We start from the raw sequence: 22869 nt of genomic DNA on the forward strand, positions 1-22869 counted from the left end.
CCTGTGGGATATTCATTGTAGTGGTAAGGGAGGAGGATGGTAAATGTGATCTGCATAACATACCAATACCAACTGACATACCTTTGTATGCCTCCTTGTCTGTATACCTGCAGACAGACACAAAAGTGAGCAGTTCAGTCATCTGCACCCAATACAGCTAGCCTTCAACATATTGTTATAGCCTACAGTACATATTCTTACCTCTTTGTTGATTGATATCCATTGAATTGTGTCCATTTTCTGTTTTAGAAAGATTTGCACAAATATGAAAAGATGGATAGTGTCATCAGAAAACAATATCAATTTAGATCATACAAGGGACAAACCTTACCTTAAATTGAGGAGATCTTTACAGTTTTCAGTTAAGTGCCTGCACCTGTCCTTTCAAATTCAAATCCAAATGTTTCAGTTGGGCAGTTAGGTTCCTGCAAGAAACCCCACCAACTAAGGAGGTTCCTCGATGAACCCCACCTCCTATGGGGTTCTTGGAATAACCTTTTGGGTGCAATTTTCAGTGCCAAGAACCATAAGGTTCTTCGAAGAACTTTGAAGATCTTAGAAGAACCCTTGTTGAAGTGTAGGTCTACTCTAGTCAATGAATTAGCCCCGTAACAACAAGAGAAATTGAAGAGGTAACCATAAACTTTATTTAAATGTTCTTTATTTAAAAAGATGGATGTATGTCTTTCTCAGAAAAAGGTTATGATAGCCCCAAAAATTTATTATAAAACAACTTTTTCAGAACTCGACACACTGAACTACTAAAAAAACTGCATAAACTATTACAGTAGAAAAAAACGGTAACAGGAATAGACATAAATATTAACTTAATACACACGTAAAATAAAAATATTAAACATTACTGTCCTTGAGAGGGTGTATCTTTTTGAGATACTAAATAATATGAACACTCACTCAAACATGAACAAATATTGTACTATCTGAGGGAGGTGGAGTCCAAAAGCTTTGCAGTGAAAGAGCTTTCGTTAGATACAAACACCTCCCAGTCCTTTTCAGCATAAAACCAACATTAAAAGACTGGACGTGCTGATCGCTGGGCTCAACCCAACGCTTATGGAATGGAGACAGATAATGGTGGCTGTGTTCAGGCTCTGGCTATATTCCAATCTGACAACTCAACCCCTTAATTCGTGCCCTTCAAGCATCTGAAAGGTAGGCTTTTCCTCCCATATTTCTTACGCCCATTCAGAACTGTTAGGTGCTGATGGAGTCAACAAATGCAGAGGAATGGGTTTGGGTTTTCAGTTTGGAATGTAGCCGCTGTCTTCGATTGACTCTGATCCAGCAGATTGTTTTGTGGTTAGTGCTATAGTGGGGTAGGAGGGTAACATTGCAACATTCAGACAGCAAGCCGCCCATGTAAAATTAACTCTAAATGAACTGGAAAATGTTCATGAGAGTGGCTATATACATTCCTATGGAACCTTGTGTGCAAAGTACATTCTGTGAGCTGCGTATGGAGTGGTGGAACCAGAGCCATATATCTAAATATATACTTTACATGTAGCTTTGGGTAGAACAGGAATCAGCTGGAAGGCACTGAGCTGGACTGAGTAAAAGTATTTTCACTTTCGAGGTGTAGTGTTCTGAGTTTCTTCTGACCTTACTGCATTCTCCCTCTCAGCCCAAGAGTTAAACAATACGTACACAGAATGTATTGGAGTACTGGAGGTTCCTCTTGTGCATTGAGTGTTTGTCCATTCCTCGGTTAAGGCATTCATGGTGATTGATGGACAGGAGTCTGATGAATTCTCTGATGACAGAGTCAGATGAATTCTCTCACAAGTTCTCTCCAGGTGTATGTACTGTTTGTGTGTATGTTTGTGTGTTTGTTTACTGCCTAGTTTCCTGTTTCTTGCTGCTGATCCAGTCAGTGTATTGTGTAACACGTGTGTACACCCCGGGCGTGTCTTTCTTCCCACAGCCATCTCCCCAGCTGATCAGCCCCATCAGAGTCATCCTGCCATCCTTGGGACAGACGAGGGGACCGCCAGAGTCCCCCTGCATAGGAGAGGAGGAGGAGGAGATGAGGGACATGTGTCAGTTGTGGTTCAGTCATGGTTCATCAGGAGGCCTACAGTACATTTTATAACTATTATCAGTAGCACTAACATCCAACATGATACATACTTGTTCCAATCATACCAGCTAATTAGTTATTTAAGTGCTTAGTCTTGCAGAGAGTGTTTGGGGCTTAGGGCTGCACACTGCATGGCAAATGGCACCCTATTCCCTACATATATAGTGCACTACTTTTGACCAGGGTCCATAGGGCTATGGTCAAAAGTAGTGCACTATATAGGGAATATGGTGCTATTTGGGACGCAGCCAGAGAGTGTTTGGGTCTTAGGAAGGTGAAAGAAGAAGAGCCCTCTTCACCTTGCAGGCGTCGTCCAGACCCCGGGTGTCCCCGGCACACAGCATGTTAGAGGTGACCAGACGCCCAGATAAGATATTAGGGACACAGCGGTCATGAGGCCACAGCCTCACGTGACCCCTCTTCACCCGCTCAGAGTACATCGCATCAACTATGGAGAGAGGGGAAGGGGGAGGGTGTTAAGCTCTGGACACATGTTGTCGGCCTGCATTCCTCCATGCCCTCGCTAACACCTATAGCCTATATAACATTTATCTCTAGACTAAATAAAAAAAGATAACAAGGGTTATGCACCCCTTTGGGTCCCCAGGACCAGGATTAAGAAACACTGCTTTACATTTACATTTTAGTCATTTAGCAGACACTCTTATCCAGAGCGAATTACAGTTAGCGCATACATTATTTTATCGAACCCACAACCCTGGCGTTGCAAACGCCATGCTCTACCAACTGAGCTACATCCCCTGCCGGCCATTCCCTCCCCTACCCTGGACGACGCTGGGCCAATTGTGCGCCGCCCCATGGGTCTCTCGGTCGCGGCCGGCTACAACAGAGCCTTGATTTGAACCAGGATCTCTAGTGGCACAGCTAGCACTGCGATGCAGTGCCTTAGACCACTGCGCCACTCGGGAGCTTTAGGTACACTATATATACAAAAGTATGTGGATACCTCTTCAAATTACTGGATTCGGCTATTTCAGCCACACCCGTTGCTGACAGGTGTGTAAAATCTAGCACACAGCCATGCAATCTGCATAGACAAACATTGGCAGTAGAATGGCCTTACTGAAGAGCTCAGTGACTTTCAATGTGGCACCGTCATAGGATGTCACCTTTCCAACAAATCAGTTAGTCAAATTTCTGCCCTGCTAGAGCTGCCCCGGTCAACTGTAAGTGCTGTTATTGTGAAGTGGAAACGTCTAGGAGCAACAACGGCTGAGCCGCAATGTGGTAGGCCAAACAAGCTAACAGAAAGGGAACGCTGAGTGCTGAAGCGAGTAGCGCGTAAAAACCGTCTGTCCTCGGTTGCAACACTTACTACCAAGTTCCAAATTGCCTCTGGAACAGAGTATGTGAGCGGAGCGGCGCTGGAGCGGCGCGAGGAGCGGAGCGTGCCCAATTTGACTGGAGCACGGTGCGAGAATATGTAGTGTATTAAGATTATGACTTTGTTAATGTTTTCAAGTGGAACCTGAGGGGATGTTTATTTAGGTTCAAAGAGAGCCGTTTTTAGGGTGACGCCCCATACAAGACAGGGGATTGGACAGTAAAGGGAGCAACCCATGTTTTGGGGAAGATTATATATACTGGGTTTGAACAAAGAAGACCAGAGCAGACATTGCAATTTGGGAACCATTGCTCTCCAGGTGGTCATGACATCCGTAAACTTATGCTGAAATCTTGTGATATGAATAAACCTTATGATCAAAGTTCAGTATGAGTGGACTCCTTTGTTACAGCATTATTAGCAACAATTTGACTCGACACTACAATTCCCAAAGGCTGGAGTGTCTGCCTTCTCGCATGCCCGGCCCAGCATGCATTTGTAGTCTACTTGTGTGCTGCTATAGCCCTTTGCTTTAGCTACTGTCATGGAGTTCGCTAAATATTTTCATAAAGAAACTGCTAAAACACACAGGTGCTAAATTTAGGTGACTTACAAAGTTAAGGACCAAGAGAGGGAGTGCGGTGATGTAGTGTCCACAACTAAATAATCATTGTGGAATCTGAAAAGACACATATCCCGAAAGCATGATGGTGTACTTACTACGTGCCCCATGCTAAAAGAAAGGAACGAGGTGGGTAGATAACTAAGTGTGTCATTGTAGCAAAGTATTTATAAACTAAAAATCAGATCTCTTAAACATTGAGTTCATTTTTGTTCTATTATCTATACAATAGGCCATAATTGATTTTGGCCCAATAGGCCTGGCATATTCCCACGTTCAAGGAGCTTTCCGTTTTGATTGAGTTATTTTGCCTAAAAACATTTAGGCCTACCTACAGAAAAATAAAAAACAACTCTGTATCTCTGCCCAGCCTGGCAAGAGTGGCCAAAAGGGTGTTTAGCATCCCCAGTGGCTCTGCAGGGGTGGAGAGGATATTCTCCGCTGCTGGCCTGCTCTCCAGGCACCATCGCATGAGCCTGAAGCCACAGACTGGCCAAACTTGTGTTTCTAAAAACAAGTTATTTTTCGTTTAATTTGTATTTCATTCTAAGTAAGTCACAGCCTATATGCGCAATTTATAGACTAATTATTTAATACAACTAAATGTTGTTTAAATGCTGAGCGTTTTATGTCCCTACCGGTCTAGTGTGTCACACTCGCAAATGTTTCACAATGTATTTCTTTGTAGGCTATAGCCTTGAAATAATTGAAATAATAGAACCTAAATAATTAATTTTCGTTCCTTCTTAGGCTCCCTGTCTGGCTCCTGACCTTTTTAGAGTGTTTATTTGCTGTTTAATATGACATGTAGCCTATTTGAAATTATGTGTGCTTCTTACTTTCAGCTTTTCACCAAATCGATATGGTTTGGTTTCAATACTTCAAAACCAAATGGTAGATCCAGGTAGTCACAAAAATAAGATGGGTGTTGGTTAAATTGTGATTTTAATGAATGGAGCGAATTTGGAGTTTCTTTTCTGTGAGAGCGGAGCGGAGCAGTTGGAAAGGACATGGAAAGGACATGGATCGCCGTTGCGCACCGCTCCATGAGAGATGAGCGGGATTTCCAACCGCTCAACTTCGCTCACATGCTCTGCTCTGGAAGCAACGTCAGCACAAGAACTGTTAGTCAGGAACTTCATGAAATTGGTCTCTATGGCCGAGCAGCTGCACACAAGCCCAAGATCACCATGCACAATGCCAAGCGTCGGCTGGAGTGGTGTAAGGCTCGCCGCCATTGGACTCTGGAGCAGTGGAAACGCGTTCTCTGGCGTGATGAATCACGCGTCACCATCTGGCAGTCCGACTGACTAATCTGGGTTTGGCGGATGCCAGGAGAACGCTACCTGCCCCAATGCATAGTGCCAACTGTAAAGTTTTGTAGAGGAGGAATAATGGTCTGGGGCTGTTTTTCATGGTTCGGTCTAGGCCCCTTAATTCCAGTGAAGGGAAATCTTAATGCTACAGCATACAATGGCAATCGAGACGATTCTGTGCTTCCAACTTTGTGGCAACAGTTTGGGCAAGGCCCTTTCCTGTTTCAGCATTACAACCCCTTCAAACACTTTTGGGATGAATTGGAACGCCGACTGCGAGCCAGGCCTAATCATCCAACATCAGTGCCCGACCTCACTAATGCTCTTGTGGCTGAATGGAAGCAAGTCCCCGCAGCAATGTTCCAACATCTAGTGAAAAGCCTTCCCAGAAAGGGGCCTCCCAAGTGGCGCAGCGGTCTAAGGCACTGCATCACTACAGACCCGGGTTTGATCCCAGGCTGTGTCACAACCGGCCATGACCAGGAGTCCCAAAAGGCGGCGCACAATTGGCACAGCGTCGTCCGGGTTAGGGGAGGGTTTGGCCGGGGGGGCTTTACTTGGCTCATCACGCTCTTGTGGCGGGCCGGGCGCCTGCAGGCTGACTTCGGTCGTCAGTTGAACAGTGTTTCCTCCAACACATGGGTGCAGCTGGCTTCCGGGTTAAGCGGGCGGGTGTTAAGAAGCGCGGTTTGGCGGGTCATGTTTCGAAGGATGCATGACTCGACCTTTGCCTCCCCCGAGCCCGTTGGGGAGTTGCAGCGATGAGACAAGATCATAATTGGATATCACGAAATTGTGGATAGAAAGGGTGTAAAATACAAACAAATATTATAATAATACACATTTTAAAAAGCCTTCCCAGAAGAGTGGAGGCTGTTATAGCAGCAAAGGGGGGGACCAACTCCATAATAATGCCCATGATTTTGGAATGAGATGTTCGATGAGCAGGTGTCCACATACTTTTGGTAATGTAGTGTATTTCAACATTCTTCTCCACCCTTTCACAAAAACCTGAGTGTGCCTCAGGCTACTGCCCTCTACTGGGCATCAGAAAATAAACCACAGAAACAACACTTAGCTAAGCTTCATGAGCAGAGTTTAAAAAAGAGAGTAACATTTCAAAGAAAGGGTGATGTCTGTCTTACACTCCTTCTCTTTGCCGTAGCCAGAGATCTCACACTCAGTCCAGTCGGGCAGTACCAGGCCTGGGTCAGGCAGACAGGCGGGCATGACCTCCGGGGAGTCCACAGCACACAGGCCAATATCACTCTTCAGCTTCAGCAAGACTGAGGAGAGGGGGAGGGAAGGGAGGAGGAGGAGGAGGAGGAGGAGGAGGAGAGCAAAGAGAGAATGAGGGATTGTGGTTTACTTTGGTTACAATGGTTCTTTATGGCTCTTCACATATGCTACATAATCATGTCAAGCCTCTTGCGAGTCAGTGCTTAACATTGTGTTGTCCCATGTAGCTCAGTTGGTACAGTTGGTACGTGCAACTCCAGGGTTGTAGGTTCAATTCCCACGGGGTACCAGTATGAAAATGTATGCACTCACTAACTGTAAGTCGGTCTGGATAAGAGTGTCTGCTAAATGACTAAAATGTAATGTAAAAATGGCTCACCAATGTCGTTGTCAAAGGTTTCCTCGTTGAATTTTTCGTGGGTCCAGTACTTCTCCACCTCAAAGATCTGGTCACTGCTGGAGGGGTTCTTACGAAACGTCCGGCCCAGAACCACTTGCAGACGCTCTGGTTTAAACCTAGCAGAGACAACAGATCAGTGAGTCACACTTGTGTGTGTGTGTGTGTGTGTGTGTGTGTGTGTGTGTGTGTGTGTGTGTTTGTGTGTGTGTGTGTGTGCGTGTGTGCGCATTTGTGTATTAAACCCACCCCTCGTCGAAGCAGTGTGCAGCAGAGAGGACCCAACAGGAGTCTATGAGGACCCCTCCACACAGGTAGAAGTGTGCATTGTGAATGGGCCGGAACACGTTGATGGCTGCCTGCCATGGCTGCTCTGTGATGTCACTCTGCTGGGCCCCCCCCAGGATACGTAAGGAGGGGCGACTCTGATTGCTGTCAGCACGCTGTCCACAGGTACCTATGGGGGGGTAGTCGATATATTGTTTTCTGTTTTTAGATTTAAAAACCTCAACATTCATGGGAAGGAGGGGGTTTGGTGTGGAGGAGGACGAGAAGGAGAGGGTTTGGTGTGGAGGAGGAAGAGAAGGAGAGGGTTTGGTGTGGAGGACGAAGAGAAGGAGAGGGGGAGGTGTTAAGGAGGAAGAGAAGGAGAGGGGGAGGTGTTAAGGAGGAAGAGAAGGAGAGGGTTTGGTGTGGAGGAGGAAGAGAAGGAGAGGGTTTGGTGTGGAGGAGGAAGAGAAGGAGAGGGTTTTGTGTGGAGGAGGAAGAGAAGGAGAGGGTTTGGTGTGGAGGAGGAAGAGAAGGAGAGGGGGAGGTGTGGAGGAAGGAGACAAGTGTACAGGTAAATGTAATGTGTTGTTTTGTGGCTGTCCTCCTACCTCTGTTGTTGGTAGTGGTGGGAGCCCTGGGGCCTAGAGTAGTGATGGTAGTAGGTTTCCTCGCTAAAGAACAAACAACAGATACTGCTCAGTATGACATTCGATATCAAATACTCAGTTGCAAATGCACTCAATTTCACTCATTGCAATCCCGACAGACATTTGACTCCTTGTCTTCTTAGTCATCACATGCATTACAGTAAGCTACTGTAGGTGATGATGGTGATGATGATGATAATGATGATGATGATGATGATGATGACATTTCTTCGCAGAAAGACAGTGGTCATTTGACCGGCACATGAGAGGACGATGATGCATACTGTTGACATATTGGACAGTAGTCATGGTAACAGGGTAACAGAGATACTCACGGCATTTGGTGATGTCACAGAGCTCCCAGGTCAGCTGCATGTTCCTGTAGATGTGACACCAGGGGCCGAGATCACCGTCTGGGTTCCTGAAAGAAAGAGAGAGGAGAATGTGTAAGTTGTGGGTGCGTGCGTACAAATGTGTGTGTGTGTGTGTGTGTGTGTGTGTGTGTGTGTGTGTGTGTACGTACATGAGTGTATGTGTCCAGCATGCATGTGTGAGAGAGAGTTTCTCTGTGTGTTTATGATCCTACCTGCAGAAGTTGTGACTTCCCAGCCCCAGCTCTCTGGCCTCAGACCTCCATGCGTTGTAGAACTTGTTGGTGATGAGGGGTGAGTCCCAGGGGAGACAGCTGGAGCCCCTCTTAGTGATGGCCGTCGTCCCCCTGTACGTCTGCCCTGAGCCCTGAACACACTCTGCTGGGCTCTGGTCTGGAAAAACACACAGGGTGAGGCACAGGTGAACTCAGATTTAATTTACGCTGTGGACCACACAGTCAGTAAAGTAGCCTACTTGTCATAGTTTGGCAAGGCAACAATGTAACTGTAGCATGCGGGATATGAACCATACAAGAGCAACCAACGTTTTAGACGGTTAGACCAAGAAGAAATTGCCGAGGGCAGACACCGGTTTTGAAGTTTGCAGGCGGGGCTCCCTCATCACGTGACCATGACCAACTCATGTCCTCTACATTCACTGCCCTTTGACCTCCTCCCCCATGAGAGACCACCCCACGTTCGGCGCCAAGGTAACATGCAGGATATGAACCCGGGTCTCCCATGGGAGAAACAAACATCTTAGACCAAGAGGAAATTCCCTCTTGGGCCGAGGGCAGACACTGGTTTTGAAGTTCACAGGGCTGGACTACCTCATCAGATGACCATGACTTGACTCATGTCCGCTACATAACCAAATATTGGTATACTATTCTGTTGTCATGTCATTACCTGCAGGGCAGCTGGAGAGAGTACAGAACTCCCAGGCTATCTGGGTTCCCTTGTAGACATGACACCATGGCTTAGTATCATTGCCTGGATTCCTGAGAGAGAGAACAGGGGGGGGGGGGGAATATTTTTCTTGAGTGCTCGATTGATGTATGCGTGTGTGTGTGTGTATGTGTGTGCATTTGTGTGTTTGTGTGTATGTGTGTGTGTACCGGCAGAAGTTGTGGTTGCCCAGCCCCAGGCTGTTAGCCTCTGGTCTCTTAGCTGTGAACGTCTTCCCTCTGAGGGCTGTAGAGTTCCAGTTGATACACTCTGAGCCGGTCCGACTGATACTCCACATACCACGGTATCCTTTACCCTGGCCCACCACACACTTCTCATTGGTGTCTGTGGAGAGGGAGAGAAATTAGTCTATCCAATCCAACACATAAGTTATGTCCCAAATGGCACCCTATTCCCTTCATAGCGCACTACTTTTGACTAGGGCATATAGGTCTCTGGTGAAAAGTAGAGCACTATGTAGGGAATAGGGTGCCATTTGGGACACAGACATGGTATCTATGGGGAAATACATTATCATAACAACCATGTTGATCTGATAGAGTCTCTCTGTGTGTCTGTCTAGCTGTCGCCCTTTCTCTATGGCTTCCTCCTATCGTCATGCATCCTGGTTACATGACTAAGGACTCACTCACACATCTCTTCTGTGTTTTGGCTCTCTGATCTTATGGTATCCATGCAACGACACATGCGTAAGTACTGAGTAAACTCATGTAGAGAGGATATACCACTCTTTTTAGGCTCACTCAGAGTCACATGTGGAGAGAGTTTGGCCGTTGTGGTTTCAACAAATGACCAATGATGAATTATGACACTGATAGATGACATCATATAATATGACTCTGGGATCACTCTTTTGGCTGTAAACTCACTCATTAGACCGTCAACGTGTTTTGAATTTACATGTTGAATGTTGAGCAGGTGGGGTGTGTACAATGGCCTCCCAACGGAATGAAACAAACAGATTGATGTCAGCTAACCACTGAGTTCCATGGTGTTCCAGATTTTGGTTTCTGGGGTGTAAACAATTTTTATTTTCCGGCTGGCCCGCAGACCACAGACCACAACTCCATAATCTTTATTAGTCATTGTAGCAGGATTGCGTTCTACCATTCTCTATGTGTCTACTGGCCTAATGATAGTAGTAACCAACATTACTACTAGATGCTAATAGATAGGCCTCAATAGCAATTCCTTGTCCTTGTTTTTCAGTAGTATATGAGCCGAGAGGAGAAGTATTTGACAGTGTAGTGTGGTCTCTGATTGTGCTCTACTTACTGATCTCACACTGAGCCCCAGTGAAGCCTGGTGGACACTGGCACAGGTAGTCAGACGAGTAGACCGCCTCCTTACAGGTCCCCCCGTTGTAGCACCTTGACTGATAGCAGGCTAGAGGGATGGAGAGTTTTGTTGTTTTTTATTTTTCTCTAACAACAATATTTACTAGGCCATAGTGGAGGAAAGTAAGGGAACAGAAGAGAGAGATGCTGTAAATACAGAGTGGAGAGATGGGGGCAGGCAGACAGAGGGAAGGGGGGGGTTCTGTTGATCAGACAAAGACAAAACAGAGGAAAAGGAAGACTGGAAAAGAGAACAAGATACATAGACACAAAAACAAGCTGAACAGTGTTGTCACTCTGCCAGCCTAGAGGGGGGTGTGAGCGTGTGTGTGTGTCTGTATCTATATACAGTATATGTATATGTGTGTCTGTATCTATATACAGTATATGTATATGTGTGTCTGTATCTATATACAGTATATGTATATGTGTGTCTGTATCTATATACAGTATATGTATATGTGTGTCTGTATCTATATACAGTATATGTATATGTGTGTCTGTATCTATATACAGTATATGTATATGTGTGTCTGTATCTATATACAGTATATGTATATGTGTGTCTGTATCTATATACAGTATATGTATATGTGTGTCTGTATCTATATACAGTATATGTATATGTGTGTCTGTATCTATATACAGTATATGTATATGTGTGTCTGTATCTATATACAGTATATGTATATCTGTATCTATATACAGTATATGTATATGTGTGTCTGTGTGTGCTTCCACTCACTTATGACTGGCACATAGTGACAGCGCACTCGTCCTGGTGATGCACAGCTGCAGTACTCCGCACGCTGTCGCCTCCATCTCATCCACGTGTCCCCAAGACCACGCACCACAGCCGACTGGCCATCCACACACCGTGCTACGCACACACACACACACACACACACAGACAGACACACACACACACACACATACACAGAGACACATACACACAGAAACACACACAGGGACAGAGACAAAGACAAAAACACAGAGAGACACAGACACATAGTAATGTAATTTACTACAAAATGAGAGACAGATACATAATGTATACACATGAAAAGAGAAGGCGTAGGTGATACACAAACAAATGATTCATTGTAGCTAACACATGATTAGTGTGAAGCACAGGTGGCCGGTGGCACCTTAATTGGGGAGGACGGACTCAAAGTAATGGCTGGAACGGAAAAGAAATGGAAAGGTATCCAACACATATCATTCCATTCACTCCATTCCATCCATTATTATGAGCCTTCCTCCATTCAGCAGCCTCCTGTGGTGTGAAGGGAGGGCCAGAAGTGGGGGGTAAGAGGGTGCGGGGGCAGAGAGGGCAGTCCAAGCTCACCTTTATAGTAGCTTGTCCCTTTCTTGGTGTGACGAAGGTCAACCTGCCATGGGAGAGGTAAGAGAAATGAGCTCAAAGCTCCACAGTACCAACAAACACACACTGTCTGCATGGCAACAGCAGTGGATGAAGTTAACTGTCTGCATGGCAACAGTAGTGATGAAGTTAACTGTCTGCATGGCAACAGTAGTGATGAAGTTAACTGTCTGCATTACAACAGTAGTGATGAAGTTAACTGTCTGCATGGCAACAGTAGTGGATGAAGTTAACTGTCTGCATTGCAACAGTAGTGATTAAGTTAACTGTCTGCATGGCAACAGTAGTGATGAACTCTAGACTCAGTTTAGCATTTTTCACCTCATGCATTTTGCGAGGTTAAGCTGGTCCTATAGGTTAAGCTGGTCCTATAGGTTAAGCTGATCCTAGATCTGCACCTAAGTGCAACTTCTACCTGGAGCTGTTGTTAGTGCAGTGGATGTGGTACCTACTTTGTCCGCTAGAGAGCAGCAGAGAGCTGACAGGAAGAGCAGCAGTCCCAATACTCTGGCCATGGTTGTGTCTGGATCTTTTCTGCTGGAAAATAAATACAAATGATTTAAGGTTCTACTAAGCCATGTGAAGAAAGACTGTTTTGGTTGATTCAGGACAAGTCAAGTCATTGGGAACATACATATCAAGCACTCAACATCCTTTGGATGCAGTCACAACTTATGAGAAAAAAAACAAAAAACAATAGATCCAATGTCATGAGTGTGCTACTCTGATGTGTGTAGCGAATGGATGAACTCTTCAATACTACCCCTTCCTCTAACCCTCACCCTGACCCTTCCTTTGAGTAAGACAGATGGAAAGGGAAATGGTGGGACAGGTGGAACGTTTCGGGAATTGGAGGTCTACTGACATACAGGAAGGAAGTTATAGCTATGCGTGCGTGCGTGCGTGTGTGCGGTCATCTGTAGCTCAATTCGTAGAGAATGGCGCTTGCACCGCCAGGGTTGTGGGTTTGATTCCTGGGGCCACCCATACGTAAAATGCATGCACATATGACTGTAAGTCGCTTTGGATAAGTCACTGTGTGGGGGCTTGTATTACTATCCTCGTGGGTACTGAAAATCCCCACAAGGATAGTAAAACAAGGAACATTTCCCCACGAGGACAAAGGCTATTTTAAGCTTAGGGTTACAATTAGGGTTAGGGTTACAATTAGGGTTAGGGGTTAAGGTTAGTCCTAAGGGACAGAGAACAGTGACAAACAACTAAGCACAGTTTGCCACCGAGGAGAAGTCTCACGAGCTCATGTGTGTGTGTGTGTGTGTGTGTGTGTGTGTGTGTGTGTGTGTGTGTGTAAACTGTGTATGAGTGTGTGAGCTCACAAAACGTTGCTAAAGCCCTCTCCCAACATTCCAAGCCAGTCTGGAAGCAGTTTCTAAAGAGGTGTGCAGATATAGGACGGGTAGAATGACTAATGACAAAATAGAGCGATGAGAAGAGGGGGGGGGGGGGACAACTTTACAGCGTTTGACTCCACTAAATTGGCTTTCCAAAAAGTTTGTTTGCACTACTACAGGGTTTGCTAAATTTTTTAACCAGACTACACACTTAGTTGAATCTGACATTAAAGAACCTTTGTATTTTTAAATGTGTGGCGATGGTGAAGGTGTGATGATCGTGCTATTTGGCAGTACTGAAGGATGCTATGGATAAGAGCATCTGCTAATGGAATTTTATGTTTACATTTACATTTTGGTCATTTAACAGAGCGACTTACTAGGGAAGGTAAGACAACCACATATCACAGTCGTTGCCATAAAATAAACATTGGAATAAATGTAAATTAATCTAATTCTCTCTCTCTGTAAACACACATCAGACTAGAGATGCACTGCAGAACCCTTTTAGGCCCCAATGCCTCTCTGTAAACTGTGACTAACCAGGACTCACCCTTGGAGAGAGATAGGGAGAAGGGGAAGACAGAGGGAAAGACAAAAGAGAACAACTTAAAGTTAAAGAAAGATGGAAAGATGGAAAGAGACTGAGGAAGACTCCAGCACTGTGGTCATTGCATGGGACCAAGACCAAGATATAAACCTGACCTACCGACACACACACACACACACACACACACACACACACACACACACACACACACACACACACACACACATGCACACACCTCAGCTGGCTGGTGGTTTTCTGACTCATCCCCTGTGGCTGACTGGGCTGGTGTTTTGTTATAATGAGGTCAAACTGCACACACACGCACTGCTCAGGAACGTGAAGCTAATCAACTCACCAGGCACAAAGAGTAGATTTTCCTAGAACACAGACTCCTTGAGTCTTTCACTGGGATGACTCTGCAAGATTTGTGGGACTTACACACACACACACACACACACACAAACAGAGCAGAGTACATACCCCTTTTAAGCCAGTTGTTTGTCATCTGGAGGAAGGAAAACCCCTGGTTTAATTCAGGCTGTGTTTTCTACCCCTGGCTGAGCCTCTTTGGCAGAGCATGAGTTGCTCTGGTCCCCTGCTGTCCCTCCCTCTGGCCTATCAGACCAGGCCATATGTTCCTGCCAACATTGAGCCTGTGTGCCTGACGTCACTCACTTTCATATTTTATCTGTCACACACACGCCTAGTGCCTGTCTTCCATCATTAACGTGTGTCTATCACACATACAAACACACACATACACAAACATTGTCTGACAATCCCTCAATGCAGTGTGTCTGTGTAGGACTGGTTTGTGGCCTGGCAATGATCCTACTAAACCAGCTCTTACAAGACCCAACAGACACACATGCATGTGTTTAAACCCACACTAAAACCCACACACACTTTCTCTCACACACAAACACACACAGTTGCACACCCCTATTATGTTGGTAGGAGTTTACAAGATAACAAGAACATCTCTTAAAAGTCAGCATGTTTTTTTGTTTTTTTTGTCGATTGGAGTTTAACCTTTTACTGCAGTGGGCTAAATCAGGGTCACACAGTGTGATTCTTGGTAGTCTTAAACAAATCTACTTTGAAACAACCTCACACACATGGTTATGGGCTTTAAAAAAAGAAGACACCTGTGCCATGTCAGATATAGAGTTGAAATGTATTCCCTTTTGAGTTTGCATCCCAATATTACACTTGATATACATCACAGAATGAAATATAACAAAATGTTTGACATAGAAACACCACATTTCCATATATATAAAAAAAAAAGAACATCTTTATTAATTATGAAATTATGAAAAATATGAATAACATTCCACCCATGAGGCCAAAGAGTGCGTTTTTGGTCATTGACTGCAGGAAAGGGCTACCTCATTTCCTAGCAGGGATTAGAAGGCAATGGTATGTCCCACCCAGTTAGTTAGTGGTTTCTTTTGATTGTGTTGTATGACTATACATTCCCTACAGACCCATGAGTGCAAAGAACTTTGGCGTGACCCTGGACAACACCCTGTCATTCTCTGCAAACATCAAAGCAGTGACTCGCTCCTGCAGGTTCATGCGCTACAACATCCATAGAGTACGACCCTACCTCACACAGGAAGCTGCGCAGTTCCTAATCCAGGCACTTGTCATCATTACCCCACCCCCACCCCACCCCCCTGACCTACAACTGCTAGAGCGAGGACAAAGAAACAGGAAACATCTTTAAAGTGTTCTGTCAAACATTGGTACTGATGTTGCTGTTGGTAAAATATGATGTGGCAATGTAAGTTCCTTCACTTTTCATACCAATAAAGCTTCATAAATGTAATTGAAATGAAGTAAACAGTTGTAGAGAGAGGGAGTTGTGTATGGGTGGGTGTATGTGACTGTGCATGCACACATGCCATGATGGCATGCGTTTAACACAGTTATAAGTGTTTATTCTTCACTGAGAGAAACCAGGCAGCTATAGGCGTAATCTGACTAGCATCACATTGAACCAGTGTGATAAAGCATGACACGGAACTCTGGTTTGGTTCTAGCTAATTATCTTCCATTCCTTCTCTTCTTAGGTTTGGTTCCAGAACTCTAAAATATACTTATTTTCCATGTCGCCGCATTACTTTTTGGGGAAGAGACACTGGATATGTTATTCCCAACACTTGAACCCTCTGTCATAAGGGCTATACTATGTTAGTAACTGTGTCATAATAATGATATAACACATGTCATGAGAGCTGATGTCTGCTTATGACAACTGACCTAACACTGTCATGACACTTTGTGTTACTTCGGGATGGTAAGCTACTTGGCTGGAGCTATGCCTGCTATACCGGCTCTTGACCTGTGAATCAGACAGGTCAGCACTAAATGCACTGATCCGTAAGCAATGGTCCGGGATCAACTTGTTACTGGACTCCTGAGTGGCGCAGTGGTCTAAGGCACTGCATCGCAGTGCTAACTGTGCCACTAGAGATCCTGGTTCGAATCCAGGCTCTGTCGCAGCCGGCCGCGACCGGGAGACTCATGGGCGGCGCACAATTGGCCCAGCGTCGTCCAGGGTAGGGGAGGGAATGGCCGGCAGGGATGTAGCTCAGTTGATAGAGCATGGCGTTTGCAACGCCAGGGTTGTGGGTTCGATTCCCACGGGGGGCCAGTATAAAAATAAAAATAAAATGTAATCACTAACTGTAAGTCGCTCTGGATAAGAGCGTCTGCTAAATGACTAAAATGTAAATGTAATGTTACTAAGCAACATTGCTGAGTTTGGACTGCTATGCTGCCCCTTAATGGTCAGCCGGTTCCCAGCTACCTCCAGGGAACCACATTCCAATAAATATTTTCTCAGTGTAATCTCTGTTCTGTTATCTGAAAGAACACTGATTCACAACTGTTTCACTTGTTATTGTAGTTTTGAATGTGAACTATTTCAACAAGACGTTTTAGAATGATCTCATTCTAGAGCTGTGGATTACTGAGTGAACTGACGGATGACGAAGTGATACAGTGCAATGGGAGTATCAGGTGAAGGGAGGGGTAATGAGATTAATGGAGAGAGAGAGGTGGGAGAGAGATGACGGTATGAAACAGAATGTGAGGGGAGTATCAGGTGGAACGGGAGATAAAGAGAGAAGAATGGAGACAGGTGGAGGGATGGAGAGGGAGATTACAGTAGTGAAAGAATAGAAGAGTATCAGGTGGAGAGAGGGATGAAGAGAGATAAATGGAGAGTGACGTGGAGGGATGGCCAAAGAGAGAGATGATTGTGGGTGTGAAAGATTTGGGATAGAAGGGGAGAGAGAGGGTTCCAAAAGGATTATTCAGCTATCCCCATAGGAGAACCCTTTTTGGTTCCAGGTAGAACCCTTTTGAAGACAGCTTGTCTGTCGAAACGTTGGTTATTAGGTTATTAAATTATTGCATCTGAGCTCCTAGAGTGTGCGGCTCTCCTTTTCTTTTTCAAGTGTTCTACTCCGTTAGCCAGCACCTCGCCTAAATAGGTGTGCATTTCTTTCGCCTGTATAAGAACCCTTTTGGGTTCCATGTAGAACCCTCTGTGGAAAGGGTTTTACATGAAATCCAAAAGGGTTATACCTGGAACCAAAAGGGTTCTATCTGGAACCAAAAGGGGTTCTTCAAAGGGTTATCCTATGGGGAAAGCCGAATAAACTTTTTAGGTTCTAGATAGCACCATTTTTTTTCTAAGAGTGCACATGTGCCAAGGTGTGGAGACATCCACCATCAGGTGAGAAGAAAATGGCACAGACATGAAATGCATGAGAGCTACATACTCTGCAAGTAACGGAGTATAACTAGCCTACACAATAGCAACCAAGAGTGTAAATATACACTTTCCATTTACGCCCTTAATCCATTGAGTTTGCTCACTACATATTTGAAACGGTCCTTTAATTGAGTCTCCAATATACACTACCGGTCAAAAGTTTTAGAACACCTACTCATTCAAGGGTTTTCTTTATTTGTACTATTTTCTACATTGTAGAATAATATTGAAGACATCAAAACTATGAAATAACACATATGGAATCATGTAGTAACCAAAAAAGTGTTAAACAAATAAAAATATATCCTTTTCCAACAGTCTTGAAGGAGTTCCCACATATGCTGAGCACTTGTTGGCTGCTTTTCCTTCACTCTGCGGTCCGACTCATCCCAAACCATCTCAATTTGGTTGAGGTGGGGGGATTATGGAGGCCAGGTCATCTGATGCAGCACTCCATCACTCTCCTTGGTAAAATAGCCCTTACACAGCCTGGAGGTGTGTTGGGTCATTGTCCTGTTGAAAAACAAATTCTGAGGCTGGTAACTCTAATGAAGTTATCCTCTGCAGCAGAGGTGACTCTGGGTCTTCCATTCCTGTGGCAGTCCTCATGAGAGCCAGTTTCATCATAGTGCTTGATGGTTTTTGCGACTGCACTTGAAGAAACGTTCAAAGTTCTTGAAATGTTCCGTATTGACTGACCTTTATGTCTTAAATTAATGATGGACTGTCGTTTTTCTTTGCTTATTTGAGCTGTTCTTGCCATAATATGGACTTGGTCTTTTACCAAATAGGGCTATCTTCTGTATACCCACCCTACCTCATCACAACACAACTGATTGGCTCAAACGCATTAAGAAGGAAAGAAATTCCTCAAATTAACTTTTTAGAAGGCACACCTGTTAATTTAAATGCATTCCAGGTGACCACCTCATGAAGCTGGTTGAGAGAATGTCAAGAGTGTGCAAAACTGTCATCAAGGCAAAGGGTGGCTATTTGAAGAATCTCAAATATAATATAATATATGTTTAACACTTCTTTGGTTACTACATGATTCCATATGTGTTATTTCATAGTTTATGTCTTCACTATTATTCTACAATGTAGAAAATAGTAAAAATAAAGAAAAACCCTTGAATGAGTAGGTGTTCTAAAACTTTTGACCGGTAGTGTAGGATAAATGCCATTATGTGATGTAAATAGGTTTGGAGGGTTGCATTTTAAAAATGGTACAGTGAAAATGGTTCTAATCCATAAAATAGATAGTGGAGTAGTTGGAACCCTGACCCTGACCAGATGTGCTACCTTGTGCCGGACCTGCTGTTTTGACCCTCGCGCTCTCTCGACCTCTGAATGCTTGGCTATAAAAAGCAAAAAGTGACATGTACTCCTGAGGTGCTGACCTGTTGCACCCTCTATAACCACTGTGATTATTATTTGACCCTGCTGGTCATCTATGAATGTTTGAACATCGTGAAGAACGATCTGGCCTTAACGGACATGTACTCTTATAATCTCCACCCGGCACAGCCAGAAGAGGACTGGCCACCCCCCTGATCCTCATTCCTCTCTAGGTTTCTTCCTAGGTTCCTGCTTTACTGGGGAGTTTTTCCTAGCCAATGTGCTTCTACATCTGCATTGCTTGTTCTTTGGGCTTTTAAACTGGGTATCTGTATAAGCACTTTGTGATAACTGCTGATGTAAAAAGGGCTTTATAAAATACATTTGATTGTCCCTAAAAATTATCAAAGACTCCAGCCACCCTAGTCATAGACTGTTCTCTCTGCTCCCACACGGCAAGCGGTACCGGAGCGCCAAGTCTAGGTCCAAAAGGCTTCTTCACAGCTTCTACCCCCAAGCTATAAGACTCCTGAACAGCTAATCATGGCTACCCGGACTATTTGCACTGCCCCCCCACCCCACCTCACCCCATCCCCCTCTTTTGCTGCTACTCTGTTTATTATTTATACATAGTCACTTTAACTCTACCCACATGTACATATTACCTCAATTACCTCGACTAACTGGTGCCCCCGCACATTGACTCTGTACCGGTACCCCCTGTATATAGCCTCCCTACTGTTATCTTATTTTTCTGCTGCTCTTTAATATTTTTTTTATTTTTATTTTTTTTACTTATCTACTTATCTATTTTTTACTTAACACTTTTTTTTCTTTCTTTTTTTCTTAAAAACTGCATTGTTGGTTAAGGGCTCGTAAGTAAGCATTTCACTGTAATGTCTACACCTGTTGTATTCGGCGCTTGTGGCAAATACAATTTGATTTGATTTGATTTAATCGATTGAGCATTTGTATTACATAAATACATTGAGTTTGCTGACTCCATATTTGAAACGGTCCTTTAATTGAGACTCCAATGTGGAATAAATGGTATTATTAAGTATGCGATGTATGTGTATTTTCAAATTGGTACATATGTTAAACTTTCATTAAGTCTCCAATATGGGATATATAAATTATGGAATATGAGATTAAACAAACCCAGTAAATACTTGTATTGGCACTCTATTTGAATTAGCTCACCATTCAAATCTTATACATGATCATAAAATACAATAGGTTATGATCATTATAAAAATTAAATCATAGATTTATTAATCAGAATATATTTTTTATCAGATCTGTGCCATTATAAAGTACTTAGATGTCTATTTGCTGCAAGACTGTATTTCTGACATATTTCATGACATCCAAACGCAATCATGCGGTGTGTTCGTAAATTCACTTTGGAGGGCGCTCAGATTGCGCTTGGTGTTCGTAAATTCATAGCGTTGTCAGATTGTCCGTTCATAAATTCAGAGCGTTTCGATCTTGGAGCGTTCAGAGCGCACACTGACGCTCTGACCAAGGAGTAGGAAATGTTTCGGATCGTTCTGACCTCACAACCGCAGTCAAGCACCCAAGCTAACTGGTTAAAGTTGGCTAGATTGCTAGCTACTTCCAGTTACAAATGAGAGACCACCTCACTCTGACCATTTTACTCGCCCTAGAAGAGCAGGTTAGGTAGGCTGTTTTCATGTTATCTAGAGCGTTGGTGACTGTAACTGTGCTACTGGCAACAATTTCATAACGTTTTTTTGCCGAGGTTTACTGACACCATTCAACGGGTGCTGGCACACAGACGAGAGTGCTCTGAAATCGGAGTAGATAGCCAGAGTGACTACGAACGCATAGTTATGTGGAATCTCAATCACTGAAGAGGGTGTAACCAAACTACCGCCTGGGATGCCTATGACGCGTGTAAATTGTTGCTACCAAATCGAAAATAAAAAATAAAGTCAATAGCCTACAATTTGCCATCCTTTTTTATTTAGTTAGGTTACTGGGTATAAAGATATCACATCATCATCACACAATTCACTGGCGAATGGCGAAACTAAGTCGGTTTAGCAGAGGTTCAGAGATCGGAGCATCTCTCCCTGTCAAGCATATTCCGTGTGATACCATAATGTGCATTATATCCAGATTTTCGTTTGCAAGATAGGTTGACCACAGTAAAACACTCGCATATGCGGTGCGCATTTTAGAACGGTGTTTTCCTGCCAATTGCATTTTGGAACATTTGCGCGTAGGCCTACCACCACCGTGTGCACCTTGCTGCGCTTAACATGTGAATAAATAATAGTTGATCAACATTTTAAGATAACCATTCTGATCTGTTCCATCAGCCTTATTAATTGATATTGTGCATACCTCCGTATACCCCCCCACTACACCACTGCCCCATAGGACATATGTTATAGCCTAAACCATATCTAGAAGGGATTGAATTGGTCCATATTCCTGGTAAATAATTTAAGGGAAACAATAAAGTCTAGAATAAGCTATGTAATCCCATCTAGAGAATATATAAGCACCCACAAGCGTACAAAACCACAGCCTACTGTCTGTATGTGAGATTGCGCTCATAATAATATAGCCTAATCATATAATAGCCTACATGCATTCATTCAGCTTATAGAACTATGCACAAATGCTTGGGAAAATTAGATATGCAAAAAGTATTTAAAATGTCACATTGTTTACTGAAATGTATTTCACATTTTATTAGAATATTACTGAAATCCTTTGGCATTCCAAATTTGACCCTGCATGCTTCACAGAAAACAATCAGCAAATGTTGTAGCCTAATGCAATCACTATGACTTTTAGCAATGCCAGTAAACAACAATTAAAATCTGGAAAACAATGTGTGGTTACATATTAATATGAATATCCTTACCTTGTCCTTGTGTATGGTATGTTGCTAGTTCTGAATATCCCTCTAGAAACAATTGTCATCGGGGGTCCAGAGCGGATATTTACGATGAAGTGTGATCACTTGTGTGCATCTCTTGGTTTTTATCGGCTATTTTCGCGGAAGAGGGAGGATGTTTGGAAATGATCGACCTCAGGGAGGCAGTGAGGCGGGTTTGCCGGATGATGATGCTGTTTGGGCGGGTTCGGGACTGTCCCACAGGGAGTATCTGGGTTGGCTCCGGATCAGAGCATGTAAGAAACATGATAACGGATATAGTGTAGTCTATAATAGTTGGAGTAGGCTATGAGGTCAGCGTCAATGAGGTAATCAATATCCATTACGTGATTTATTGCCCCATGGTATGTTGAATCACCTAGGTTGAAAATTACTGAATTACTTTACAATTTTTACATATTACAATTTTCTGTGAAAGTGAGACTCAATCAAAGGCATTCAGGCCTGTGCACAACACACACACACACACAAACAAAACTGAACCTGAAGCTGACTTTGGATCAACATTGAAGGGCTGATTAAGAAAAATATATCATATTCTAATAAAGTAAATATTTGCCTTGTACAGACTTCAGTTGACCTTGGCTGCAAATCTGATGTTATTATTGATGTAATTCTTTGCAACCTGAGTTTATACTCTGCATGGGCAAAGCTATGACAGTATGTGTGTGTGTACATGTCTGTCTGTCTGTCTGTGTGTGTGTGTGTGTGTGTGTGTGTGTGTGTGTGTGTGTGTGTGTGTGTGTGCATGTGTGTAGCTGTTTGGAATTGGCCTCCCCATGGCTCCTGACCAGGCCAGGGTAAAGACTGTGGGTGACCGGGTGGGTTCAGTACCAATGGAAATCCAGTTAGTGGTGAATCCGCTACCAGCAGGGCTGACCCACAGTGACTCCATTGTGGTTCTCC

General features: G+C 43.9%; 1 protein-coding gene across 5 annotated transcripts; it reads right to left on the bottom strand.

Moving 5' to 3' along the window:
* Nucleotides 1-650: 650 nt before the first annotated feature.
* LOC121573292 (tissue-type plasminogen activator-like) lies at nt 651-22067 on the bottom strand. 5 transcript variants are annotated; one of them, XM_041885162.1, is made up of 15 exons: nt 21931-22067; nt 12451-12532; nt 11963-12005; nt 11360-11494; nt 10553-10663; nt 9427-9601; nt 9218-9309; nt 8524-8701; nt 8273-8358; nt 7899-7961; nt 7270-7477; nt 7003-7139; nt 6530-6670; nt 2401-2549; nt 651-2022 (listed from the first exon to the last, which is right to left on the bottom strand). In XM_041885162.1, the coding sequence occupies exons 1-15, from the start codon at nt 21987-21989 to the stop codon at nt 1855-1857; spliced, it is 1827 nt and encodes a 608-aa protein (XP_041741096.1). In that variant the 5' UTR covers nt 21990-22067; the 3' UTR covers nt 651-1854. The 5 variants fall into 5 exon arrangements, with proteins under 5 accessions (XP_041741096.1, XP_041741086.1, XP_041741113.1 ...); XM_041885152.2 differs by having other exon boundaries at nt 12451-12535; XM_041885179.1 differs by lacking the exon at nt 21931-22067 and adding an exon at nt 14381-14476.
* Nucleotides 22068-22869: the final 802 nt, after the last annotated feature.

Source organism: Coregonus clupeaformis, chromosome 18 (assembly GCF_020615455.1).
Source record: "Coregonus clupeaformis isolate EN_2021a chromosome 18, ASM2061545v1, whole genome shotgun sequence".
NCBI classification, from domain to species: Eukaryota; Metazoa; Chordata; class Actinopteri; order Salmoniformes; family Salmonidae; genus Coregonus; species Coregonus clupeaformis.

Bases quoted from the DNA above. Each gene is read 5' to 3' on its own strand.
- LOC121573292 (XM_041885152.2), bottom strand. From the start codon at position 21,989: ATGACAATTGTTTCTAGAGGGATATTCAGAACTAGCAACATACCATAC. The intron at 11,495-11,962 runs GTGAGCTTGGAC...GTGTGTGCGTAG, and splicing joins AGGGACAAGCTACTATAAAG to CACGGTGTGTGGATGGCCAG. The intron at 2,023-2,400 runs GTGAAGAGGGCT...TCTCCTATGCAG, and splicing joins GTCTGGACGACGCCTGCAAG to GGGGACTCTGGCGGTCCCCT.